This window comes from Salvia hispanica, chromosome 6, assembly GCF_023119035.1.
Source record: "Salvia hispanica cultivar TCC Black 2014 chromosome 6, UniMelb_Shisp_WGS_1.0, whole genome shotgun sequence".
NCBI lineage: Eukaryota > Viridiplantae > Streptophyta > Magnoliopsida > Lamiales > Lamiaceae > Salvia > Salvia hispanica.
In genome coordinates, this window is record NC_062970.1 from 44,108,654 (window position 1) to 44,133,292 (window position 24,639).

General features: G+C 38.1%; 7 protein-coding genes and 2 non-coding genes across 9 annotated transcripts; 3 read left to right on the forward strand and 6 right to left on the reverse strand.

Moving 5' to 3' along the window:
* The first annotated feature begins 30 nt into the window (after window positions 1-30).
* LOC125191918 (uncharacterized protein At2g34460, chloroplastic) lies at window positions 31-1,990 on the forward strand. The gene is made up of 5 exons (XM_048089352.1): window positions 31-177; window positions 287-487; window positions 1,192-1,311; window positions 1,382-1,654; window positions 1,735-1,990. The coding sequence occupies exons 1-5, from the start codon at window positions 67-69 to the stop codon at window positions 1,897-1,899; spliced, it is 870 nt and encodes a 289-aa protein (XP_047945309.1). The 5' UTR covers window positions 31-66; the 3' UTR covers window positions 1,900-1,990.
* Window positions 1,991-2,149: 159 nt separating this feature from the next.
* LOC125197698 lies at window positions 2,150-2,301 on the reverse strand. Its single transcript, XR_007172225.1, has one exon. It is a non-coding gene; the product is annotated as a U4 spliceosomal RNA (small nuclear RNA).
* Window positions 2,302-3,280: 979 nt separating this feature from the next.
* On the forward strand, window positions 3,281-3,353 carry TRNAR-ACG. Its single transcript has one exon. It is a non-coding gene; the product is annotated as a tRNA-Arg (tRNA).
* Window positions 3,354-3,495: 142 nt separating this feature from the next.
* On the reverse strand, window positions 3,496-5,465 carry LOC125191919 (uncharacterized protein At4g18257-like). Its single transcript, XM_048089353.1, has 3 exons — window positions 5,117-5,465; window positions 4,508-4,840; window positions 3,496-3,937 (listed from the first exon to the last, which is right to left on the reverse strand). Exons 1-3 carry the CDS (start codon window positions 5,422-5,424, stop codon window positions 3,781-3,783), a joined length of 798 nt encoding a protein of 265 aa, XP_047945310.1. The 5' UTR covers window positions 5,425-5,465; the 3' UTR covers window positions 3,496-3,780.
* Window positions 5,466-8,651: 3,186 nt separating this feature from the next.
* Window positions 8,652-10,567, reverse strand: LOC125194408 (60S ribosomal protein L18a). Its single transcript, XM_048092602.1, has 4 exons — window positions 10,427-10,567; window positions 10,202-10,317; window positions 10,034-10,097; window positions 8,652-9,178 (listed from the first exon to the last, which is right to left on the reverse strand). Exons 1-4 carry the CDS (start codon window positions 10,439-10,441, stop codon window positions 8,837-8,839), a joined length of 537 nt encoding a protein of 178 aa, XP_047948559.1. The 5' UTR covers window positions 10,442-10,567; the 3' UTR covers window positions 8,652-8,836.
* Window positions 10,568-11,644: 1,077 nt separating this feature from the next.
* Window positions 11,645-13,505, reverse strand: LOC125194409 (60S ribosomal protein L18a-like protein). Its single transcript, XM_048092603.1, has 4 exons — window positions 13,137-13,505; window positions 12,750-12,825; window positions 12,468-12,582; window positions 11,645-11,869 (listed from the first exon to the last, which is right to left on the reverse strand). Exons 1-4 carry the CDS (start codon window positions 13,360-13,362, stop codon window positions 11,810-11,812), a joined length of 477 nt encoding a protein of 158 aa, XP_047948560.1. The 5' UTR covers window positions 13,363-13,505; the 3' UTR covers window positions 11,645-11,809.
* A 503-nt stretch (window positions 13,506-14,008) lies between these two features.
* LOC125196323 (putative uncharacterized protein DDB_G0277003) lies at window positions 14,009-16,901 on the reverse strand. The gene is made up of 10 exons (XM_048094795.1): window positions 16,840-16,901; window positions 16,686-16,755; window positions 16,473-16,601; window positions 16,328-16,391; window positions 16,181-16,241; window positions 15,438-15,522; window positions 15,283-15,339; window positions 14,826-14,939; window positions 14,547-14,617; window positions 14,009-14,423 (listed from the first exon to the last, which is right to left on the reverse strand). The coding sequence occupies exons 1-10, from the start codon at window positions 16,893-16,895 to the stop codon at window positions 14,102-14,104; spliced, it is 1,029 nt and encodes a 342-aa protein (XP_047950752.1). The 5' UTR covers window positions 16,896-16,901; the 3' UTR covers window positions 14,009-14,101.
* A 218-nt stretch (window positions 16,902-17,119) lies between these two features.
* LOC125193892 lies at window positions 17,120-19,529 on the forward strand. The gene is made up of 4 exons (XM_048091827.1): window positions 17,120-17,236; window positions 18,214-18,482; window positions 18,609-18,872; window positions 19,043-19,529. Exons 2-4 carry the CDS (start codon window positions 18,255-18,257, stop codon window positions 19,391-19,393), a joined length of 843 nt encoding a protein of 280 aa, XP_047947784.1. The 5' UTR covers window positions 17,120-17,236; window positions 18,214-18,254; the 3' UTR covers window positions 19,394-19,529.
* A 380-nt stretch (window positions 19,530-19,909) lies between these two features.
* LOC125193891 (la-related protein 6A) lies at window positions 19,910-23,830 on the reverse strand. The gene is made up of 11 exons (XM_048091826.1): window positions 23,536-23,830; window positions 22,960-23,041; window positions 22,253-22,347; window positions 21,988-22,059; window positions 21,831-21,910; window positions 21,616-21,700; window positions 21,149-21,196; window positions 20,996-21,061; window positions 20,780-20,923; window positions 20,357-20,477; window positions 19,910-20,282 (listed from the first exon to the last, which is right to left on the reverse strand). The coding sequence occupies exons 1-11, from the start codon at window positions 23,728-23,730 to the stop codon at window positions 20,158-20,160; spliced, it is 1,113 nt and encodes a 370-aa protein (XP_047947783.1). The 5' UTR covers window positions 23,731-23,830; the 3' UTR covers window positions 19,910-20,157.
* Between the last annotated feature and the right edge of the window lie 809 nt (window positions 23,831-24,639).

Genomic DNA, 24,639 nt, shown 5'->3' on the forward strand with positions numbered 1-24,639 from the left:
GTGGCGGGTATACTTTCCTTACCCAAATTATTTTATTATTTGAAATTTAAAAAGAAAAAAAGGCCAATGGCAATGGCTGCTGCCACAGCTGCTGCTTCTGGTTTCTTCCTTCGTACTTCTCTATCTCAATCCTCTTTCACCACTAGACCACACGCTCTCTTCGTCAAAGCTTCATCTGTAGGTTCCTTCTTCTCTCTCAATCTACAACATTCCGCATCTTTCTCAATTCGGTTCTGATTTGCGTTATCCGAATTTGGCTTTTGCTCTACTTGATTGGTGGTCGCAGATGGAGGGAAGCGAGATTAAGGAGGAAGCGAACCAGCGCGTTAGTGAGAGAAAGAAGATATTCGTTGCCGGTGCAACTGGAAGCACGGGGAAGAGGATAGTGGAGCAGCTTTTGGCGAAGGGATTTGCTGTGAAAGCGGGAGTGAGAGATTTGGGGAAAGCGAAGTCGACGTTCCCAGGGAACAATCCTGATCTCCAATTTGTGGGTACTAGGGTTCAATTGGATGATTTGATTGCAATTTCGCTTTACCTTTCTCATCTATTAGAAGTTTTGTTTCTATTGTTGGCTTTGCATTTGAATGGAATGTGTATTGTTTTTTGTGTAAATTGAAAGGCTTTCATTGCTGGAAATGAATTTTGAGATTGAAGGAGAGTGAAACAGTAGGAATAGTTGATTTCTTGTTGCTTAGCTTTGATAGTTAATTGTAGCTTTCTCCTTCAAGCATCCTGTTTTTGTGATATGCAGCCATTTTTAGGATAATGTTGCAGTTTGCTTTGGATAAGTTCTTTGTGTGTGAAGCTAATATGCTGAAAACTTCTTTAATCTAAGAAAGCATTTGCTTAGAACTCAATTAGTTTAGCTTCTATGCTTTGATAGTTAACTCTTTGTCCTTGATCATGTTAAGAACATCTTAAGGTTTATATTCTTTATTAACAGATGGTTCTGATAAAATATCAATAGTTGATTTCTTGTTGCATAGTGTTGATAGTTAATTGTAGTTTTGGATTCTTGAAATCAGAACCTTGCTAGTTAGTTTGCCCTTTCTCCTTCAAGCATCCTGTTTTTTATGATGTGCAGCCATTTTCAGGAAAAATGGTTCTAAAATCTTCTTTGATCTTAGAACTCAAACTGTTTAGCTTCGATGCTTTGATAAGAACTATCTTAAGGTTTATATTCTTTATCAGGTGAAAGCAGATGTAACAGAGGGTTCAGACAAATTAGCTGAAGCTATAAGTGATGATTCCGATGCAGTGATATGTGCTACTGGTTTTCGACCATCTTGGGATCTCTTCACTCCATGGAAGGTTGATGTTTTCAATAATAATACAACTCTTTCTTTTCCATTGAATGCCTAACTTCTTTGATCCTACTCAGGTTGATAATTATGGCACTGTGAACCTGGTCGAAGCCTGTCGGAAACAGAATGTCAACAGATTCATACTCATAAGTTCCATCTTAGTCAATGGGGCTGCCATGGGGCAACTGCTCAATCCCGCCTACATTTTCCTCAACGTGTTTGGCCTCACCTTAGTCGCAAAGCTTCAAGCAGAGCAGCACATTCGGAAATCTGGAATCAATTACACGATTGTAAGGCCTGGTGGACTGAAGAACGACCCGCCCACGGGGAACATAGTGATGGAGCCAGAGGTAGTGATAGTCGTCAGACAACAAATTTCCCTTTCAAATACTGTGTGTATGCTCGTTCTTTACCTGTTGTATTGTTGCAGGATACGCTGTATGAAGGGTCGATATCCCGAGATCAGGTTGCAGAAGTTGCAGTGGAGGCTTTGCTGCACCCGGAGGCTTCCTACAAAGTTGTGGAGATTGTTGCAAGAACCGAAGCTCCTAAGCGATCTTTTGAGGATCTGTTTGGTTCTATCAAACAAAAGTAAATCGTTTGTCTGATTTTATTCTAGGTTTTTATCTTGATCTTGGAAATTGTTTTAATATTCGAATTCAATATAGATTAAGATTTGATTACTATTTACCAAAAACTAAAACCAACTATCCTGTTACGATTTTTTTGTTCTAATTAAGAACCAAAATAACAAGCCATAATATAATTCCGATAAACAAAAATTACTATAGTTGGTGAAATTGAGCAAAAGCTCGAAAACCACAAAAATTGGACTTAGATTGTAGGGCCTGCCCAAAAGAGGGAGCCCTTCCAGAAATTCTCGACGGCCCGAGTCAAGCCCGGGCCGAAGAGGGGGTTTGGAAATAGTTTTCAACCAGCAATAGACGCGCCTCGGTTAGAACCTCACTAGCTGCGTCATTGCCCCAAGCGCAAAGATGCTTTTAAACAAATCCCACCCTCCCTTTTTATACCCACATTTCGCCACTCACTCTTTCCCAACCTTCGATGTGGGACAAATATGCTATTTGCTTCAAACAAAAATCATCCACCAAAATCATAATTCAATCAAATATATTCCATAAATTTCATCAACAACGTTACACGAAATAGATAAACCGAAAAAAATAAAAAAAAAAAGCTTAAAAGAAAGCAGCAGCGGCAAGAGAAGCAACGGCGCCTATGGCGGCGGCCGGAACATACAGAGCCACCGCGGCGCTCTGCGCTGTAGGCGGCAGAGCCGGAGCTCCGGCATCTTCTTGCGCTACGACATAATTTGCGCAGCTCATGAAAGTCATGATGCAGACAGCCAAAGCAGCAACCATTTTTCTTCCCTCCATTTTTTTATCAACACAAGAAGAATATTCAAGAATGTGTGTTTTTTTTCAGTGTGTGTGAGTGTGTCATTATGTTGTGGTGGAGTGAGGAATTTATAGCATGTTTTGAGGTGGAAAAATACAATAATTTTTTAGATAATTTGATATTTGAGCAACAGCCTGTATGTTGATGTAGTGGAGCTGGAAGACTACATAAAAAATTTGGACACTTTACAGAGGGATTTTTAGCATGTTCTTGATCAAGTACATGAATTGTGGTTTAATTTGTGATGATTGCAATGATTAATTCGGTTTATTTTAGTTGAATCTTGCTACAGACCATAATGATGCCCATGTGGTAGCACCAAAATAATTTCTTTGATTAGTTTTAAGTTGATTCTTGTTAATAGTATAACAACTATGTACCTGGCATTTGAGTTCCAATTGTTCAAATCAATGATTATTCCCAGATCTCAATCAAGAAATATTTCATATAAATAAGTTCCTTTTTACACTAGTACTAGTAATTGTTTTTAAACTAGTATATCTGCACATGAGTTTCAAATATATATATAGTTAAAGAATTTTAATGGAACCAACAAGGACTCTGTGGCCCAATGGATAAGGCGCTGGTCTACGGAACCAGAGATTCTGGGTTCGATCCCCAGCAGAGTCGTTTTCTTTTTTTTTATTTCAATATTTATTTTTATTATGTATTTTCTCATATTGCTGTTTCTGTATCATCTTTCTAATTTACAAGTATGCTTTAAAGATTATAAAAATGACAACTTTTGCAAAATGTCTCTTAATTGCTTCTATTAGACACTAAAAAGGCTAGAACTTTGATAGACCAGAAGATATACAGCAACTAGAAACATCAAAGTTCATAATGAGTTATGTGATGTTTCCTAAGAAAACAAGGGATTCAAATCTATGCAATTCAATCCTTAAAAAGTATACTCCATAGTGATCAATCACCTCTCCAATCAGGCTTGCTCTGCTTTAGCTGCTTTCAACTTCTCGAGCTGCTTTCGGAGTGGGCTTGCTTTAATTTTTCTCTTTTTGTAGCTGCTACTGCCTGTGCAGTTTTAGCTGCTTTCCAATCAGGCTTGCTCTGCTTTGGATGCTTTCAACTTCTCGAGCTGCTTTCGGAGGTAGGCTTGCTTTAATTTTTCCCTACGTGCAGCAAGCTGCTCTTGTCTTCGCAGTTTTAATTCGGACACTTTTTCCCTTGCTTGATTTGCTTCCTCATGAACTTCCCTGAGAAATGATGGGATTGATAAAATCAAAAACATTTTCAGAATATTTTGAGGAGACTATATCTTAGATGCATAGTGCTTCATCTTTCAAACAGGCATGAACTCAGCATCGAAAGGATACAATAGTACATCACGGACAAGCCATATAACTGAACTGACGGGCTATTCATTTCTTTCGATCATTTTTATTACATAGATTCGTTTAGGGCAAGTGAAAAATAATAAACACATATACTGAGCAGAGAACCGTTTAATGATTTCAACATGAAAAATCATGGAAAGCTGCAACTCATTTACACAAATGGCATATAGTCATAGTCAAAGAAACGCATGTATCGTCTTAAGGCCCTGGACACACCATCCCCAAATTCAAGCCAAAATGGACGCTATGTAAATAAACCATCATTCTTTCGAGAGGCACAAGCTTTTCATGTCTATCAGCATCACATAGGCAAATATATGTCGTAAAATATGGAAGAACTAACAGATAATAACACGACTTTGGACAAACAGACAAATGGAGATCGCCAAGCAACATGAAACAGAAGCAGCAAGGTGCTGAAGAGCTTACATTACAAAATGCTTATGCTGACTCCTGTCCACAGCAGCAGACGCCCGCCCGACCCCTGCAGCTTTTCCACCAATCGGCAAGAAATCCTCACCATCATCAGCGTCTACATTCTCTTGAGACGTCTGAGCTTGGGGCGTGGAAGTATCATTCTCTCTCGACATCCGGGGCTCATCCTGCTCCAGACCCTTCCTAAAAAAATCAACACAGTACTTCTCTTCATCTTCTCCATCGGAAAGTTCCCCCCTCACCAGCTTATTATATATTTCCGCCTTCTTCTCCAACGCAGCGTAGCTCGCTGATCCATCCTGAACAGCCTTTAGCTCAAGCTTATCCCTAAAAACATAGAATCAAATTTCAACACAAAACACCATTAATATTATGCAAAGCATCTAACCACGATTGAATTTTGAAGCATAATAATATCCAATTCTGGTAATTTAAAAAACCCCCAAATTTGATGAAAACCCTAGAACGATAATCAATCTTACCAAATACCAATACACCTCACAAATCATATATAGCCCGGTAAAACACATCAGAATCACCAGAATCCGCATGGAAAGAGCAAATGCGAAGCAAATTAAACGCAAAATTGAAAAATTGGGTTACTTGTGGGCACGGGCATCGACGCCGGAGTTCTTATTGGAGAAAGTGTCCTTTTCGGCGATCTTCTTCTTGGCGCGATGGACCTCGAGATGTTGGGCGTAATTTTGGTCGGTGGGGCGTACTGCGTCTTTGGGATTGCGTTTCGACTCCTCCTGCGACCTGTAGAGTTGGGCTTTGAGCTCGAGGATGGAGGAGGCGCCGACTCCTTCGATGGCGCGATGCTTCCGCGGCATGATTGATGATTCCGTCAGCCATCCCAGCGACTCCACCGCCCTCTTCTTCGTCTCTGTCTTTGCTTCTTCTTCGCCCATTCTCTCTGCGGAAGAAGATTGTGGGGAGGTTTTGGGGAATAGAAAATGTTTTAGGACTTGAAATGAAATCATGAAAGTGGCGGTGGAGTACATATTTTGATAAGTATAATTTCATTAACTTCTAATTAGTCTCAGTATTTAAATTATGGGATAATAAATATTTAAAAAGTAAAAGTCAATTTTGGTTCTAAACATACGCTCAAAATACCAATTGTGTTCAAAACATTCACTTTTTAAAAAACGGGTCCTAAATATTTGAAATCGTTAACGAAGTGGTCCTAATTTGACGGAACCGTTAATTTCTGACGATCAGCACCCAATTAACGATTTTTTTTACTTAATTAGTATAATGATGCATAATAATTTAATAAAATAAAATAAAAATATTAATAAATAAATAAAATAGAAATTCTCACATCTCTCTTCATCTCCTTCCTCTCTCACCGGGACACTCAATTCATCACTCTCCCTCATAATTCTAAAGGGTTACCTCCTGCAAAATCGACTCCTCCATCTCCACATCCGATTCTCATTCCCACCCCATCAAAATCCAAGAATTCACCTACAAAGACCTCCAATTAGTTACCGCCAACTTCTCCGACTCCAAAAAGCCCTCCGCCAACGACCTCGACAACGAGATCGACATCCTCTCCTTCCTCTACAGCACCTCCCCCGTCAACCTTCTCGGCTTCTCCACCAACTCTCACGGCCTCCGCCTTCTCATCGAATTCATGAGCAACGACAATTTGTACGATTTCCTCCACACCAATCCTCGCCCCCCCAACCTGGCCCCGCCACCAGAGCTGGATATGGTGAATTCATCGCCGTTGGTGGTGGATTGGGCGATTCCGCTGATAAGAAAGCAGAAATTCATGAACGAGTACGATCCTAGGGCTCTAGCGCCCAGGGATGCGAGGGTGAGGAATATGGTGTCAGCGAAATGCGTGAGGTCGTGTAGAGAGAGGAGGTTGTCGATGAAGGAGGTGGCGAGGTATTTGGGTGAGCTGAATTCTTGGAATGGATTATCGAATCCTTGCATCATGGGGAATGATGTGGAAATCGTTGAAACGCCATTGAAGAATCAACAACTAAAGTTGGGGGTTTGAAGCAATTTGATAGAATCAATGGTTTAGGCCTACAACTACGAATCTCAGATTTTAGAATTGATGAGGGAGAGTGATGTATTGGGTGTCGCCGGAGAGAGGGGGGAGAGGAAGAGAGATGTGAAAGAGATTTTATTTTAGAATTTGTATAATTTAAATTTAATTTAAATTTAATTAATTATTAATCTGGTCAAAAAAAGGATCGTCAGAAAATTGACGGAATCGTCAAAAAAGGACCAAATCGACAACGTTTTCATATGTTTAATAGGACCAAACCGACAGCGTTTTCATATGTTATGGACCTGTTTTTCAAAAAGTGAATGTTTTGGACCAAATTGGTATTTTGAGCATATGTTTAGGACCAAAATTGGTCTTTACTCATATTTAAATCACCAAGTTTAGTCAAATTACTTTGAAATTGAAATATTAAATCACGAATATCATTTTTTCTCAATTGTCACATCCATACACAAAATGTCTGCTTTTCATTATCATCAAAACGACATGTTCCATTAAAATAAGTACATTAGTGCCAAATTGAGAATAAAATTGAAATTTAGTGATTTAATATTCCAATTTTAAAGTTTATGAATAGACTACCAAATATCATCACTTAAATAAATATTATCCCGTAAATTAAACATTATAACTTTTTAAACCTTTTGCAATTATCTTGCAATAATCAAAATCAAGGGGTTCACAAAACCATATCAGATAAGTAGATCATATGATTTTAATCGCCTTGTAAAATAGAATATCGTCATTTTGACAAAACAAATATTACTATATTCAAAATAACGTCAGGTTTACTATATAATTGTCATACTGCTTTTATTTTCACCTTGTGGAACAATTGTGAAGAGTTAAAAAATCATATTCCCACTCTGACTCCATCCACAAAAAATAGACAAATTTGTAACGACACAGATTTAGATTTTAATGCGCAATTAGTAAAGTAAAAGAGATAGAGAGAAAATGTGGTGGAAATAGTGTTAGTATTTTGTGGTTCATATTTAGAATGGAAAATAAGGTTATTTTTTAGGGTAAACTGCCTCTAAAATCATGAACTTTCACAAAAGTCTGGAATTTCCCGTGAACTTTAAAAGTTGCATGAAAAATCACGAACTTTGCAGGGTTGTGCAAATTTCCCGAATGACCAGACCCTGAAATTTTCCGGCATAAACTTATCTTATGTGGCAGCCGGAAGCGTGACTAGACAGCCGGGACACAAAACGACATCGTTTTGTGTTTGTTGAGAAAAAAAATTAAAAATTTGGAGATGAGAGGCAAAGGGAGAGAGAAGGGACAGTAGGCGGAGATGAATTGGGATGTGAATTGGATGGGGAGATGAATTGGGCCGGTCGACGGTGGATGGTGATGATGGGGGCGGAGCAGCGAGGGGAAGGGACGGAGGGCGACGGAGCGCCAACGCCGCTGCAAGGGAGATGAATTGGGGCGATCGGCGGTGGATGGTGATGATGGGGGCGGAGCAGCGAGGGAAAGGGACGGAGCGCCGCCACTCCCACGGCGGCGGCGGCACGAAGAGGCTGAGAGTGGGAGAGATAAGTAGGGGAAAGAGAGAGAAAGAAGAAAGAGAGAGGAGGGAAAGAAAGAGAAGAAGGGGAGGAGCAGGTGGTGCGCCGGAGCGGCGGCCGGCGGTAGCGCCAGAGGTGGTGGTGGTGGCGCTGGAGTGAGGAAGGAGATCTTTCTTTTTTTTTTAAAAAAAATTAGGGTTTGGGTAAATGAGGTGGAAGAAGAGTGGAATGAAAATAAACACACTAAGCATCCAAATCATCGTTCATGTTAGTATAAAAGCCAACATCATCACACTGCTTAGCCGGAATACCCGACTCGGGAAATCGACACACGATAGTAAAGTTCATGATTTTTTGTGGGAGAGAGTAAAACTAACCAAAAGACAGCCAAAAAATTATTATTTAACAATAAATTATCCAAAATTATAATAAAATAGCTAATTCAATAATTTTCTAGAAATATTAAGTAAACTAAATTTTATTGAAATATTAAACAGAAAGTAGAACCACAATTCTTTGTTAATTATTACTCCTAAAAACTACCTCCATTCATAACTACGTGGTTGTAAACATACACATGTAAAGGAGCTCATCAAAAATAAAACTATCATAAATAATGTCTCAATATGAAAAGCACAATGCTCTAGGTAAACAAAACAAGAAATGTAGAGGAGTTCAGGGATAACACTAATGAAGAAAATTGTCACTCACTTTCTCTCTGGATTAAAAAAGAAACAAAGTTATTTTTCCCCGACAAGAAATGACCCATACAGTTTACATAAACAAGTTGGGCCTGGTTGCTTTGTATGTAGTCTTGAGCTTCCTTGATGGTGGCCTAACCTTCTTGTACACCAGGGGAAACTTGATTTTGGAATCATGGAACTGCTTGGTGCTCTCCCTCTTGCAAAGCTTGGCGGGGACGGTGGCGGTCTTAATGATTTGGATGCAGTGGCTGCGCACCCTGTGACGGGAGGCCATCTCGGTGTACATCTGCTCAACACCACCATTCAAAGTGGTGTCACGGTACTCCTTGTACATGTTGTGATACCCAGTTCTGCTCTGATATCTCAACCAGATGCCATAGTTCTTGATGGTTGTAGGGTTCTTCTCAAAAATCTAAACAGACAGAATGAGAGCTTATGAATGAATAATAAATGCAGAAATAGGACCAAAACCATTTGGAAAGGAAAAAACTAGGATCGAGAAAATACAACATTTGTCACGTCAATCAAGAAGATACAATCTTAACCGAAATCTATGCAGATATGGCAGCAGAATAAGCAAGGAAATGACATACAACAGCTCAATTTATCAAGTGATCTGTTTTAATTTTGAGTTAATGTAGCTATTATGGCGTGCAATGAGATGCTGCAATGTGTGTGCCACTAGAAAAGAAAACCATTTCACTACGATAGTTGACAAGAACAGTCACAATGCTAAGATCCAGCAGCTCAGAAATTGAGAAGCTACAACCTTAACTGAAACTAATGCAGATATGGCAGCAGAAGAAGCAATTAAAGGAGATACAACAACAGCTCAATCTACTAGAAAGCATTCCTATAGTCAGTAACAAGATATCAAGTTATGTCTAAATTATGAGCTAATGATTGCTATAACAATATAAAAAGGCAGGATGACCGTGCAACTAGAATAACAGTTTCACTACGTAGACGAGATCAACCACAATGCTATGAATTATGATCCAGCAACCCAAAAAATCAAGTAGATACAATCTTAACCAAAGCCTATGCAGATATGAGCAACAGAAGAAGCAAGCAAATGAGCTATAACAACAGCTCAATCAATAAATCATTCCATATGAAGTGATTATTCTAATTTTGAGCTGACATTGCAACTAGAATAACAGTTTCACTATGACAATTGACGAGATCAATCAAATGCTATGATCCAGCAGCCCTAAAATCATAGGGTCATCTACCTACTACTATAAGAAAAGGACTTGAACCATACCTCATTGATAGCGAGAACCTGTCCGTTGCTCTTTTTCACCTTCTTAAGCTTCCTCAAGAAATACCTACACAAACAAATCAAATCAATCACAATCCAACCGAACAACCCTAACTGAATCCCCAAAATCACGGAAACACACAGCTTCACATAAACAAATCAAATCAATACCAAAATTTGGACTTGGCGCGGACTTCATTGGTGGCCCAGAGCTTCATGCGGTAGATCTTGGGGTGCTCCTCCGTCTCCGTGGGGAGAGCTCGCCCCACCACCTGGTACTGATGGAACTGCACGACGTACAACGCATAGAAAATACTTCAATCAATCCAACTAAAACACTAAACATCTGAAACACAATCTCATAAAATGGAGTTGGCGGCGGATGCATATGCATACCCTGTAAGTCACCATTTTCTGGCCGAGTTGAAGATTATCTCAGCGATTCCTTTGCGGAGAAAGAGGAGACTGCGGGCAGGTGAGGTGGTTTTGTGTTTAAAGATCGACATTTTAGCCTTCAGAAACCCTAATTTTTTCATGGGCCAAAAGGCCCTCTTTAACTTTATAGGCCCACCTGTCTTCTATCTATGATAAATTTGACAGTTTAATTAGCAAATAAATTAGTACTAATTTTTACTATCATTAATTAAAATTAATAGTAGTAGTATATTAATAGGTGGTGATATCTACAAAACTCATTCTTATTGTAAAACACTAAACCAAAATACAAGGTTATTCTTGGTTACCATTTAATCGATTTTTAGTTCATTTTAGCAAGGATGACTTAGAATAGTTAAACAATGACCATCATATTTTTAAAATCTAGATGGTATAAAATGACCTAAAAATAACTAACAATAACCTCCTTGTTATATAAATATTTATAGTTTCGAATTATGCAATAAGATGCAAAATTGTTTTGATCAAAATCATTTACTACATATTTTTTGTTTACAATGAACATAATTTGGTTGATGTGTATACAAATAGCAGCTTACAACGAAATTTTTATCAAAACTAGTCATTATTATTATTTAATTTTTGTAATGTTCGAATTTATAAAGTGACTGAGACTACGTATGATTAATTCTTATATTTTTAATTTACATGAAATAACAAATGGCTATATATATCATGGTTTCTTTATAGTTATTGAAGCATCCATCCTCATTGCATTAGGTTTCTTGATAAAGCCAGACCATATTCATTTTTGTAGTTCAAATCTTCTCTTTTAATTTTTAAAATTTAAAACATGACAATGATTTGTACTGTACAAGTTTTATTATCTTTTTATTTCAGGAATACCAATTACAATTTTATGCACAACCCCAGTTCAATCCAGAGAAGGTCATTAATCTTAGTACTAAGTTGCAGACAAGGCAAAAAAGGCAAAAAGTTGCAAAATCATTTGAAAATATTACTGAATTTGTTAATCAAAAACATTTACATAATTGAAAAATACAATTAGATCCTAAAAATGGTTGAAGTTTTTTTCCTTCTTCTTTTGTGGCAAATGGCCATATAATATTAAAATGATTTTCCTTCTTCCTACCAAGCTTCATAAAATGGGAAATCTTTAAAATCATAAAAAAAAAACTGGGAGAAACAAGAGAGCAGTAAACAATAGAACACGTATATAATTTCATGGATAATCAATCATTCAGGAATAGGAGGTGATTACTACAAAGAAAATAACATCCCTTTTCTGAGAAATAAATACAATCAACAGTGTCCAACTCTGATGAGGACTTTAGTTGTTGGAGAATATACAACATGGCTACTTCACCAGGAATGGCTTACCTTTGTCACACCAAGAGTAACAGCAAGAGCAGCTAAAATAGCCTGCAAATGTTCAAACACAAGCAAACTTCAGTTATGATGATAAGCAAGCATATAGGAGCGTAGCTTGCTATTGATGATAGAGGCAACGATTCACACATAATACTGAAAATTCGACGATGTTATACGAATAAGAAAAACTTTCTAGCTTGGTTGAGGCTCAAGCCCCTCCTTGCTTCTGTGTGTGTTCGTCAGTGTGCATACCATCCTTTCTCTCTTTTAGCTTTTCATAGAGATTAGAGCTCAAGGAGCACACTACAATTTGTGATTCCATCATTCCTGTCTTTCTTTTCTCAATCTCATAACAAAACGTCAATTTGATATTAACGGCTCCCAACAAAAATGCATTCAAACAGTCAGGCGAAGAAGCAAAGCACGGTCTTATACACGTGATGAATGGCAGATGATTGATAGATAGATAACGCTTCATCACATCAACAAGATAAACCACAGATACATATTCACATATAACAATTTTTCAAAATTCACTGGGCAGAACAGGCAGAAAGCACCAAAATATGAATATGTATTCTGCCCAACAGTTGGGAACATCCATATATGCAATTTTGGTAAGATTCTAGAAGAGATTGGAAACACTTACACCTATGGTACACGCAACGAGTCCAGGCTTCTCCCTGTGATCCATACGAACACATAGCAGTAAAAGAGCTCCTATGTACCAGGGGACTGCGCCCAGAAAGAAACCAGTAATGAACCTTGCAAAGAAGTAAGCCAAATCAGTAACCAAATCCTATTTACAGAACAAGATTGTAAATCACTCAATTATCAACAGAAGCATAAATAATCACAAAATTATCAGCTGCACCACATGCATTATCTCTTGAAAGACATTCTTAAAAGAAAAGAATTGAGATTAACTTACAAAAGCCATCCAAGTCCAATACCACAACAGGGGAGCCGTTCCACCCTAACAAGTCGTCCATGAGCAACAACGTGACCTAGAATCACCAGAAAATTGAAGGAAAGGGAAACAGACATCAAATTCATTGCTAATTTCAGTACTGCGATAATGCCTAAACAGCTGTTTTCATTCATTGTTGCACCTTTGTAAATTTAGTCACATAAATCGCATAGATTCACACATTCAAATCCAAATTAGAGCCAAACCATGTGCAGCTCGCACATCAGAAACAGATTCCCAAAGCTACAATATCAGCTACACCTTTCTCGCTTACATCTTCATAAATTCAAAATAATTTCCAGGATTTTCAATATCGAATCAATTAGGGGAAAATAAACCAGGAAATACCGGGCACGGCGTGATATCCCCGAGGATAGTAATGCGGCGGATGGGCAGCGATGACGGGAGGCTGCACAGGCTGAGGGATTCCTATCACCGAATAATCGGGCGGCAGAGGCTGGGGCTGATAATTAGCCACGCCTTGGAAAGTGCCGTAGTAATAATTGGGCGGCGGTTGCGAAGATTGGGCGGCGGACGAGACGCCTGGATTCTTTCCTCCGCCTTCTCCGCTCATTGTTGCCGGAATCAGAAGCAATCGATTACGGATCGCGGTGCTAGGGTTCCGGCTCTTGGAAATTGGTGGTTTTGTTTTGTTGATCGATTGTGATGATCGATTCAAATCAGCTCCTTACCTTAGCCGCGTTATTCTGAGGTGACCGCCGCCTCTTTATTTTATTCAGTATATTTAAATAAATAAAAAAAAAAACTCTAACAAATGTTTATACAAAAAATTAGTGAGGTATTATGAATTTAATTTTATACTATATTGTTTTTATAGTAAAATGTGAATTAAAAAATTGATCGATCTACTTATCAAATGGAGTAAATAATAAAAGTGAAATAAAATCGGTAAAGATAGACATCCTAAAACAGCAAGACGAACGAAAGAAGTAGGGGGTATTCGGTTGGCAAGACTAAATCTCATGATTAAATATGTATCAGGTTTGGTTCATAAAATTGAACCCTACAAATTAATTCTAGATGAATAGTCTCATGATAATTAGTCATAGCCTGTCCCTCCAACTAAAATATTCCCACAACTTAATCCTAGATGGATAGTCTCATGATAATTAGTCATGACAATCGAACATGACAATCGAACGCCACTGTAGTTAATTTTAAAAACATACAGTACATAATTTTAAAAACATACTCCTAACTAAACATTAATCAAATAGTAATAATAATCCAACTATTCATACAAGTGCAACCAAACCCATAAGGCTGAAAAAGGGAAGGATTTGGCTAATGGTTTACACATAAATTCTAAATATCTTAATGTTAGGTCGATCATAAGATCTTAGGTAAGGAAGAAAGTCTGACACTTTGATCACTTCAGTGAGGTCGGTGACTACAAGATTGGCCTTCTCAGCCAGCGCAAGGAAATAGTTGAAGGTGTCGATGTTACGAATCACAGATGCGATATATGCAACGGGGTGCTGCTCTCCTTCCCTAGCTCCTTTCTCCGGGGAAGCATCAGACTGGAGACCAGCGTGTTTGCGTTTCAAGAGAGCTGACAGGACTCGTACGAGATGAGGAAGGCATGACGGATCGTATATAACATCAGCACCTAAACTGTTGAAAAGAGAGTGAAAGAATGTGACTTGTAGCTGATGTGTAAGTTGCAACCCTAGATAACTGAAAACATCATGATCGCATTTGCAGTAATATTCGAGCTGAGATGGATGGAGGACTTACATAATGTCAGGGGCGAAGCAATGGAGATCATCCTCTGAGGCAGATTCCCAAGGCAAACAAACACATTGGACCTATTATCAGTAGATGGTCAGCTTCACTATCGCGACCTTGTTCTGATTCAACGAAAATGAAATGCCTCACAGTCGGAGTCGAACAAGAAAATCATATAGCGCATAAAAGTGCAAGGACATTACATCCATCTCAGCTACTGAAGCATTGAAAATGAGCAAGGAAGATGAGATAGCATGATAATGTCCACACATATATAATATGTCTCACCATTTTTTCATGTAAATGAGAGTCCAATGTGTGATTTGCTGTGGACAGGTTGTTCAGTTCCAAGTTGACCTTCATATTTGCTAAAGTTGAGAAGTCACCATCAGTTAGTATCACCTACATCACAGAATTTTCAGATAGAATCTAAGATACACGTGTTAATGTGTGTAATATGATATTGGTTTTGTGTAATGTTAATGATGTGATGCTATTAGATCTATATACGTCTTTTATACCCGAAACTCAGGAGACAATTATTTTACGAACTGAACTTGTAACCTCATATGCAACCAGAGAATCTGAAGCTTCAAATTTACCCATCATGTTCTAATCATGTCAACGAAAGCAAGCAGATGAATTTTTTTTGTTATGTTGCCACAAAAACTGATAAGGCAATTCTTAACATAGGATAGTGTAGTTGAAGAGGATGGGATACGAATTCATGTATGCACAAGCTCACCTTCGATGCTTTAACATAAGAAAGACAGATACCAACCAATCCAACCCCTGAACCAACCTGTTTGAACAAGTGAATATTAGTATCAATTTAAAACACAAAAAAAGAAGACGGGGGTGGGGGAGAGAGAAGAAAATTTTCTGGAATGTGCCTCTCACCTCAAAACAACACTTATTTGAAAATAGTTCAGGGAAAGAAAGTATAAATTCTGACATGAAAAGGCTTGAAGGCCAAATAGAGCACCTACACAACAACAGTTACATAGAGAAAATCAAAAGAATTAAAGAAAAAGGTGCAAATATTAAAAGTTTGCAGCATATTGAACCAATGCTACGCAGGCAATCTTTCCTGACAATAACTTACACGATGTAAAAGAAAAGGCATAAATCAACATGTGACAAAAATTAATTTAACTTCCCCAAGACACGAAGATGAATTCTGCAAAAGAAAGAAGCAAAATTTAACCATTTAGCACCCCTCCCAGTTCCCCTTTAGGAGAGTGCTATGATCACTTATCCTTCTACTTCAAAATAGAGTCTGGAAAACTAATGCCGAAGCTGGTTTTCAAATATATTAGTTGTATGACTGTATCTTTCTCAAGTAGGAAAAGAAAAGCCTTAGCAGTATATAGTGAAATTAGGTTTGAATGGTGATTGTAAGGCGATATTGTAATAGAAAGAACTCGAATTGTAGAAGACGATCTGGCATGAAAAGGATAGTGAAACAAGCCAAAAATGCTAAGCTATCCAACATGTTTGACACCAAACTTCTTACTTTCACCTCATCAACAAAACAGTGAGTCTACGGATTAATACAACCGAAGTTGATTCCTTCTCCCAGTACGATCACAAAAAATATAAGAAAAAAAATTAAAAATCAATAAAGATGATGCTTCTGTTACCCTGTATCTCCTTCAAGCATGTTAACAGAAGAACGAAGTCGAACCTCCAATTTCGTGGACCCTGACCACATACAGAAACAGTCTGAATTCATCACTTAAGTTCTAAACAAGATATGAACAAACATATAACCCCCAAAAAGAAGTTACCATTTGGAAAAATAAAAGAGATTGTTTTCAATAGTTTCGAGTTCCCAGCATTAGCACCATCATCCTAATAGAGAAATAAAATTAGGTCAGAAAATATCCATCAATTCACAAATCAAAAAACTAGTGTGAGTAATGTATCCATTACCTTTAGAGGAACCAAGCATGATGCGTAGTATTCATACAGTTCATCCAGCACCATCTCGCCACTGGATTCAATTTCATTGATTAACTTCTTCAGAAATCTCTTCAGGAAAGGCCCCTGCAACTTCAAATCCTGAAAACAGAAAAAGCACACTTCGTTTTTCCTTCCAAAAACATTATGTTTTACTATTCGACTGCGAGAGAGTTGAGAGATTACTGCTTTGCTGATGCATCGGAGCCAAATGCACCTCTGTACACTCTCGGTGATGGAACCGCCACCAAGTTCCCTAATTTCAGTAATTTAATCGAATTAAAATACAGTAAAGAAGAAGAAAGGGGATAATTTTGGAAGGTGGAGGTCGATAGATGACCTGGCGTAGGAGATTACGACGTCGGGCGGTTCCAACGCTAGAAAGGCGGAGATCATGATATAAATTATAATTGTGTCAAAAATATTAGCGATAGATTATCCTCTCAATTAAAAAAATAATCATTCTATATAAATTCAAATATATTATGCTTATATGAATATATATTTATAAGAATAAAATTTATTCATAGATATAAATGTAAAATAAACTTTCAGAATTTAAAATACTCCTTTTAACTATTGCTCATCTAATTAAGGCAGAGAAAAATTGTGTAATTATATAATTAAAGTAAATTAAAATGAAGATAATGAGAGAATACCCTTTTCCCAGCTGACATTGAGCTCTTCTTCCCAACGGCGCCGAAGCTGTTCGAGTTCAGGCGCAATCGGAAAACTAGGTGACACTCTACTCATTTGTTGAGTTTTCTTCAATCTCAGATACTACTTCGCAATTTGAATTCTACAAATCGTTGTTCGATTTCGACATTTGCACACGGATTTTTTATGGCGGTTGTGGTTCTACTTAAATGTAATCCTAAATTTTCCTTACTGAAATTGACGCCTAGAATACGTTGATGGAAGAATTTGTGTGTGTGGGTTTCGTTTCGATTTTTAACTGAGGAGAACGATGTTAGTAGATTACTGTAACCTCAAGCTGATTAGGGAAGCATAGAGGGTATAATTTTGAATGAGCCAAAGTTTCAATTTCTGAAACTGTGATTCTGATGGATAAAACAATTAATTTGTTGTGAGCATTGGCGAAATTGAAATCAGAAATGAAAAGGAGATTGAACTAAGGTACTAGCTGCCTTGTTGATCAGTCATTCTCCAGGCGATTTGGCAGCATTAGTAGTACATCTTGGGGGAAAAATTGCTTAAGTGCTGCTCAATGTTATTGTTTTTGGTTGAATATGGCATAATCTTGAGAAAAGTGATTGTTGGCATGTTTCTCAGACTGTGTGCTGTGACTTTTGAGTATATGTTATGATTCTGAGAACTATGCTGATGCTCTTCGCATGGCTGACGAGAGAAGTATAAGCTAAAATTGATTTTTCTGTTGAACTGTGACCGTCTTGTAAAGTAGTTGTATGTGCTCATACAAGATGATTGCATAAGAAAAAATATCTGAGCTATGATTTTTAGGAACAAGGAAAAAGCTGATCCACATAAAAATGGAGTAAATTTTTAGGAAATGGTATGTGAGTTTTGTGATTGTACATGTAGCATTGAGTATGACAGTGAAATTGGTTTTATGACACTGGTAGTAAGTTGTGGTCTTTTCATATGTTTAGATACACATGATTTGATTTGATTTGATTTGATTTGTTTGTCTTATGGCACGGTTAATTCTGAAAAATGTTGCTTATATTTGCAGTTATACCTTTAGATTGCTGCTCGGGTCTTTTGAAGTAAGCCATGAGTTGCTTACAGATAACTGCCAGCCGTTTAATCTGTTCACCTTCTGCATCCCCAGTGCCAAGTTCTCAATTGAATAAGGCATTTACAACCCCCTCGATTTACCTGAGAACAAAAGCAAAAACTCCTAAGCTCCCCCTGAACCTGACCTCTGCCACATCTCGATATCAACGAGCTACAACTGTGTGTTTATTTGGCGGCAAAGGGAAGCCAGATAATGGTAACGAGGTAACTGAGATAATTAACTTAATTGTCTTAAATAGTTTGTCCATTTTGGGTTTATTTCATTGCAGCAAAGCTTAAAAATAGAGCTTTTTATTGAGGAAATGAATTGTTTGTGATAATCCATGTAAGGGTTCTCCATGGAAAGCTATTGAGAATGCCGTGGGCAATTTGAAAAAGGAGCCCTCAGTTGAGGAGTTACTGAGGCAGCAGATTCAGAAAAATGAATTCTATGATGACGGAGGTAGCAGTGGGAAACCTCCTGGCGGGGGTGATGGTGGTGGTGGTTTTGGTGGTGGTTTTGGTGGTTTTGGCGAAGCTGAAGATGGTGGACTTGCCGGAATGTGGGATGAGTTCAGCCAAGTGATTCTGGCAACTATGGGCTTCATATTTCTGGTAATTCTAATCTCACAAGGAAACCTTTTGTGTTAATCTTCATTTTAATACATATAGTCCCTGTGCTAACGTGGTGTGTGAGTTCAATCGACTCTCGTATCATATCTACGCTTGCGAATTACCCAATGCTTCCTCAGTAAACTTACCTGAGTTATTTTGCTCCACTTCAGTATATTTACATCATTGAAGGGGAAGAGATTACCGTACTGGCAAAAGACTTGCTCCGGTTTCTCTTCAAACGGCAAATGAGTATCCGTCTAAGGCGTCTAGTTGAAGAGTGGCAGGATTTCTTCCAGAGCATGAAAGACAAGCCAGCTTACGATCCGTATTGGCTGGAACGCGAAATTCTAAGTACCACAACATGGTATGACCACCCTGCCAAGTATGTGTACATGGCCAACACTCTCATTCAACGCGAGTCGACATCTGATGAACGTGAGTCACAGTTCGATCAACTTGAACCAGCATCTGATCAACCTGAGTCGAAATTCGATGACTACGAAGATGATGAACAATACTAGATATTTGTTATTTTTTTTCCATATATGGCTGGCTAGCTTCTCAACTGCCATGGCTAGGATATTTGTACTTTTGTTCCTTTTTCAGACATTTTAACGTGTATTGGAATAGAGAGTTAAGTTTGTGTTTGTGAATTAACTTATACTACCTCTGTTCCCCAAATTTTGACATAGTTTACCATTTCAGTCCGTCCCTGAAAATGACACTTCAGTTTTTACCATTTTTGGTAGTGAACCTCATATTCCACTAACCCATTCAAACTCACATTTTATCATAAAACTAGTAGAACCCGCATCCCACCAACTTTTTCAAACACATTTTCCATTACATTTCTTAAAATCCGTGCCGGGTCAAACCGTGTCAAAATTTGGAGGATGGAGGTAGTAACTTTCACTATTATGATAGTATAAATTAAAATTATACTTTAATGAATACAATTCTTATCTGCATTAACTAATACTCCATTATATGGCAGAGACCATATTAAATACAAAACCAAAATAATTTGAATTTCTGAATAACAAGGAAATTTTCCTTTTTTATATACTTGGGGAGTCTCCACATAATATATGGAAGCAAATTTCACACAATCTGTCAAACACCAAAACATTTTCGAGATATGACAGAAGCTGTAAACCATGGGCACCACTGTTACAGAGCACAAAAGATCGGTTTTCCGGGATAGATATCCGAATGAGCACGCTACACATGTGGAATGTATTCAACTTATATCAACAAGATGATCCTGAAATCCACACCGGGAATCTCAACTGGTCGCCGGAAGAGGTCGTCCCCTGCCCATGGTGAACCCTCGTGTTCCATCTGGCATTTTGGGGCCCGGTGGCGGCTTTGATGGTTCGACGCCATGGCTGGAATACTGGGTTCCATGACCTGGAGTGAAAATATTAGTTTGAAGCAAGTAAAAGATGTATTGTCTAGAATATTTGTTAAGACTTGATAAATACCATGTCCATTAGTGGCGTGATACTTTTGTCTCCTTCCACCACCTCTGTTGCGACCCTTCTGCCCGTTTTTGTCTCTAGGAATATGCGGCCCGTTCTTATCTCTAGATAAGAGATCCACATCCTGAACAAGCATTTGAAAGAACATTAGACACACTAAACTGAACTTATATAATCTATATGTTCCCAATAACTCAAGTTAAAGTAGTTCGAATGTAGAAGCTTAAATTTGCGAGAACAGCAAAGAAACTCTACATCTAGAGGATCACCCATTTGCAGTTGTAAAAACAGCCTATCAGTTCAAACAACAAAAAAGCTGAAGCAACATCATTATTCCCGTATACTGCCACAGCATCTAAACGTAGGAAGAGTTTCAACTGAATCAGAAGTAGTAACAAGGCACAGATGATAAAAATGAAAAAGTACCTCCACGACCCCATCGTGTGGATCGTCATGATGCTCACTTGCATCATGGTTCTCCTCACTGGCAGCTGGCTCCGTTGTCTGAACAGTGCTACCCTTGTCAGGCTCTAACTCCCTCCATACTTTTTTCTTCTGCCCCGGGTTGTTCTAGAGAATTTAAAAAGGCATTGTCATACTGCTCTACTGCCAAAAGAAGAGAAAGGCAGTAGCACTACATACCAGTTTTTTCAGAAGCTTGACTCGCAATCCATATCTCCAATCTTGCTCGTTGTTCAAAGTGGTCACCTAAACAAGAATAATTAGAGTCAACGATTAGAGGCTGAAGAAAAACAGAAAAAGAAAAGAGTGAAAAATTACTGGTAGCGGACTCACAGCTTTCTCAGCAGCCTCCACAGTGTCGTACTCCACAAGAGCATGCAACTATAGAGAAAAGCCAAATTAAAGCAACAGACACACAGCAGAATGCTCATATGATGTTGTGTGTAAGTTTATTCCATATGAACTGTGTAATGGGTGGACAATCAGTACATCAAATGCATTAGGCTTCTCTCTTATGATTGACACTACAGTCTAATCAAGAGCACCACATTGTAGAGCCAATTATTGAGTAACATAGACTAAGCAAATTTCATCTAAAACCAATCTCAAGATATATGCACAAGGAAAACAGGAAAGGATTTGTAGAAGAGAAGCAATATTTCAATATACCATAGGAAAGGGATATCTTGACTTCATACTATTAAGTAGCAATTGATGCTACAAAGTTAGCATATTTATATTACAGAATTTTGCTGCATTTGCATAATCCCATTTTTAACAGAAAAAAAACTGTAACGCACCTTTCTGCTAATCAGCTTCTCTGCCACGGTACACTTTTTTGGATCAATTACATCATGTGGGTCACGAATGGTAATATTCTTTATGCTAGCAATCAGAAACAAAATGAACTGTTAACTAGCATAGGAGGACAATAGCATACAAGTAAAGAAGGGGAGAAAAGAAGCAGCACAGTTATAGGCTTATAGCACAATTTAAAGAAAATTTATATGCATACGTTCCAGCTTCACCAAACAGTCGATTGAGGTTGTCCACTGAATGATCCTCGGGTAGATTCTCCACTAGTACAGTGCATACCTATTATACATTCAAGATTTAAGATTCTTTAAAGCAAACCTAGTAAAATAAAGATAAAATTAATTGAAGAGCTCTACCATTGGGTCCTTGATTTCAGCTGATGGAAGAGGATGAAGTCGCTTCACCATTTTCCCATTAGAGCTGACAACCTGAAGACAGCAGGAATAGTTTTCTTGTCATATTGAAAAGCTAAGCAAATAAACTCGGTTAGACAGAACTGTCTCAAAAAACAAAGTTATCTAACTCGGGTAAGATTGCAAAGTGCAATGTTAGTGCTAGTTCTACGAGCTTTCGCAAAACTCATAGAAATAGTATTTTTCTCAATAAAATATATCCACTCACAAGAAAAGTAGATTCCTTCAGTGCAGCCACAATCCACGATGTGTCTTTGGTTAGCTTCTTCATTTTCCTAAATGAGGCAACAACTCCAATAGGAACTGCAGCAATGTAACTATGTAAGTGATTCTTCTTGGACATGCAAAAGAGCTTTGGATGGCAAGTTCAAAAATGCATGCTCATGAAAGTCCTGTGCAAAATTTTAAAACTACAGGGACTCACCACATATGGTACAAAGTTGACACATATAAAACCACATCAAAAGGTCACCCAATTAATAGTAGAAAAACAAAGATCCTTTGCTAAATGCTGAGAGTCTTTTATCCTTTACTTAAAGACTTGGGGCATGCATCGGATTATAAATCATAGGATCCGACTCAATAAACAGATCAATCGAACTCTGGATTCATGAGCTTGTGAATCATATTACTATGTGGATTGAGTTTCTTCATTCTCATTCTGTTCAATTGTATTTATAGAATGGAGCAACAAGGGTGATATTTAAGCACACAATACGTATTTATCCAATCCAATCATCAGGCAGGCATTCCCTTCCATCTAAAGACCTCAAAAGGATATTGACCAAACATTTATCATATCAAATGAAATAATGGCATTCTGCTCAAATAAGAGCGTGCATTTTAGCCTTTTATTTAACTCAAGAAATGTAATAACAGTGATGGTATTTTGCTTCCTAGCAACTCTGCACTCACCAAACCCTTCCACATTCCTTGTAACGTATTTCAGCATAAACTTATCATTTGGCAGATTTTCATCACTGAAGTAATACTCCACCTGCAAAAGTTATTTCAATAAGTAAGCCGGTTGGTTTAATAAAGACAAACTAATAAAATTAGATTAAATCAATAAATAACACTACATTCATCCCAATAACTCACGAGCAAGGTAGTACAATGAAGGCACTGAATATACTTTCATCATTATATATATTGCTTATTGGGCAAGCTCCTAAAAAGAACTCAAATTTAAACAATATTTTCCAGATTTTCACGAATTAGCCTAGTTATGAAACTGTTTATTACATAGGTAACCGAAGATCACATTTTTGCGTTACGGAATGAAAAAAGAAGAGCTGCACTAAGTCGTCTCTCGAGATTAAACCTTACTACCAGCTAATGAAACCTAACAAAAAACAGCTTAATCATCACTCAACTAGTCCAATTAACTCAAATTTCTGATATTGCCTAATTGCAACTAGCCCTCTGAATCAACATACCGCCACCGCCGAATCAAATTTAATCAAACAATAGACAAATTTTTAATTCCACCTGCTTGATGATCTTGCGGCGGAGATCATCGGTGAGCACGGCGGGCTGCGGCTGATCCGTCGGCGGCGGGAAGTGAGTTTCTGCTAGCTCCGGTGAGCCGACGGGCGAGGAATCGGGGTGATCCTCGCCGTGATCAAATTCGTGATCAGACGAGGCGGCGGGGAAGTGGAGGGGAAGCTCCTGGGGCTGCTCCATAGGAGAGGAGAGAGAAAGAAGAGAGGTCAATAATGGAGAAAGGTGGAAACCTCCCGCTCTTATTTTTTTTGCCCCTCTTTTCTTCTTTCTCGATCTCTCGAAGAAATGTTTTGTTCTAGGAGGGTTTATATAGGCGGTGGCGCCCCACCGTTACACGGTGAAATATTTCCATATTTTAATTGTGCAATATCCTTTATTTAAGAAATATTACTTCTGTAAAAAAAAAATAGATAAAGTTGTAAATGATATGAATTTTAATATGTAATTGGTCAAGTAAGAGAGAATTGTGGGATCCAAATGTGTAAGATTTTATTTGTTTAAAACTTTTGATAGTATTTAGAATTGAACTAATTTTGGTGGACGGCCAAAAAGGTAGAATTAGTCTATTTTTTATGGACAGAGGTAGTACTATTGTTATTTAAGCATTCTTAATCGTTGACAATAATTGGGCCGAACCTAAGGATGTGCGCAACGGGAGTTGCGGGATGGAGCGCCTCACCGCTCATTGCCTAGCAGCGCGGGATGAGTGTGGGTGGGCACGACCGTTGCAAGCGGTGGAGGTTAAACTTTTATGTTATTTATTCTAAATTTTAAAACATTATAAATGCTACTCTCACTATCCCCCATTAATTGATACTATTTGACTCATGGTTTTCAAGAAATGTAGTGGAAAGTGAGTGGAAAAAATTAATGGAATGTGAGTCATCCTTTTATATATTCATTTTATAATAAAATATGAGTAGAATGGGTTAGTGAAATATAGAGTCCATTACCGAAAGTAGGCCTGAAAATTTAATCCGCGGGTTTCGGGTATTCCCGACCCAGTCCCAATACCCGACGGGTTTTGGGTACCCGAAACCCGAAGTTATGGGTTTGGGTAGTTAATGTTAGGATTTTTCGGGTTTAGGG

What these genes read in the sequence shown, in the direction of transcription:
- LOC125191919 (XM_048089353.1), bottom strand. Translation starts at nt 5,424, where the DNA reads ATGGGCGAAGAAGAAGCAAAGACAGAGACGAAGAAGAGGGCGGTGGAG. An exon ending in GTCGATGCCCGTGCCCACAA is followed by an intron (nt 4,841 to 5,116) that starts GTAACCCAATTT and finishes CTATGTTTTTAG; the next exon opens with GGATAAGCTTGAGCTAAAGG. An exon ending in CAGCATAAGCATTTTGTAAT is followed by an intron (nt 3,938 to 4,507) that starts GTAAGCTCTTCA and finishes ATCATTTCTCAG; the next exon opens with GGAAGTTCATGAGGAAGCAA.
- LOC125193892 (XM_048091827.1), top strand. Translation starts at nt 18,255, where the DNA reads ATGAGTTGCTTACAGATAACTGCCAGCCGTTTAATCTGTTCACCTTCT. An exon ending in AGCCAGATAATGGTAACGAG is followed by an intron (nt 18,483 to 18,608) that starts GTAACTGAGATA and finishes AATCCATGTAAG; the next exon opens with GGTTCTCCATGGAAAGCTAT. An exon ending in CTATGGGCTTCATATTTCTG is followed by an intron (nt 18,873 to 19,042) that starts GTAATTCTAATC and finishes GCTCCACTTCAG; the next exon opens with TATATTTACATCATTGAAGG.
- LOC125194409 (XM_048092603.1), bottom strand. Translation starts at nt 13,362, where the DNA reads ATGAGCGGAGAAGGCGGAGGAAAGAATCCAGGCGTCTCGTCCGCCGCC. An exon ending in ATTGGACTTGGATGGCTTTT is followed by an intron (nt 12,583 to 12,749) that starts GTAAGTTAATCT and finishes CTTCTTTGCAAG; the next exon opens with GTTCATTACTGGTTTCTTTC. An exon ending in TCGTTGCGTGTACCATAGGT is followed by an intron (nt 11,870 to 12,467) that starts GTAAGTGTTTCC and finishes GAACATTTGCAG; the next exon opens with GCTATTTTAGCTGCTCTTGC.
- LOC125193891 (XM_048091826.1), bottom strand. Translation starts at nt 23,730, where the DNA reads ATGGAGCAGCCCCAGGAGCTTCCCCTCCACTTCCCCGCCGCCTCGTCT. An exon ending in GCCGCAAGATCATCAAGCAG is followed by an intron (nt 23,042 to 23,535) that starts GTGGAATTAAAA and finishes TAACTTTTGCAG; the next exon opens with GTGGAGTATTACTTCAGTGA. An exon ending in CACACGATGGGGTCGTGGAG is followed by an intron (nt 20,478 to 20,779) that starts GTACTTTTTCAT and finishes ATGCTTGTTCAG; the next exon opens with GATGTGGATCTCTTATCTAG.
- LOC125191918 (XM_048089352.1), top strand. Translation starts at nt 67, where the DNA reads ATGGCAATGGCTGCTGCCACAGCTGCTGCTTCTGGTTTCTTCCTTCGT. An exon ending in TCTTCGTCAAAGCTTCATCT is followed by an intron (nt 178 to 286) that starts GTAGGTTCCTTC and finishes TGGTGGTCGCAG; the next exon opens with ATGGAGGGAAGCGAGATTAA. An exon ending in ACATAGTGATGGAGCCAGAG is followed by an intron (nt 1,655 to 1,734) that starts GTAGTGATAGTC and finishes GTATTGTTGCAG; the next exon opens with GATACGCTGTATGAAGGGTC.
- LOC125194408 (XM_048092602.1), bottom strand. An exon ending in CGCGCCAAGTCCAAATTTTG is followed by an intron (nt 10,098 to 10,201) that starts GTATTGATTTGA and finishes TTGTTTGTGTAG; the next exon opens with GTATTTCTTGAGGAAGCTTA. An exon ending in AGGTTCTCGCTATCAATGAG is followed by an intron (nt 9,179 to 10,033) that starts GTATGGTTCAAG and finishes CTGTCTGTTTAG; the next exon opens with ATTTTTGAGAAGAACCCTAC.
- LOC125196323 (XM_048094795.1), bottom strand. Translation starts at nt 16,895, where the DNA reads ATGATCTCCGCCTTTCTAGCGTTGGAACCGCCCGACGTCGTAATCTCC. An exon ending in CTCTTTTATTTTTCCAAATG is followed by an intron (nt 16,242 to 16,327) that starts GTAACTTCTTTT and finishes GTATGTGGTCAG; the next exon opens with GGTCCACGAAATTGGAGGTT. An exon ending in TGCTTCGCCCCTGACATTAT is followed by an intron (nt 14,424 to 14,546) that starts GTAAGTCCTCCA and finishes TCTTTTCAACAG; the next exon opens with TTTAGGTGCTGATGTTATAT.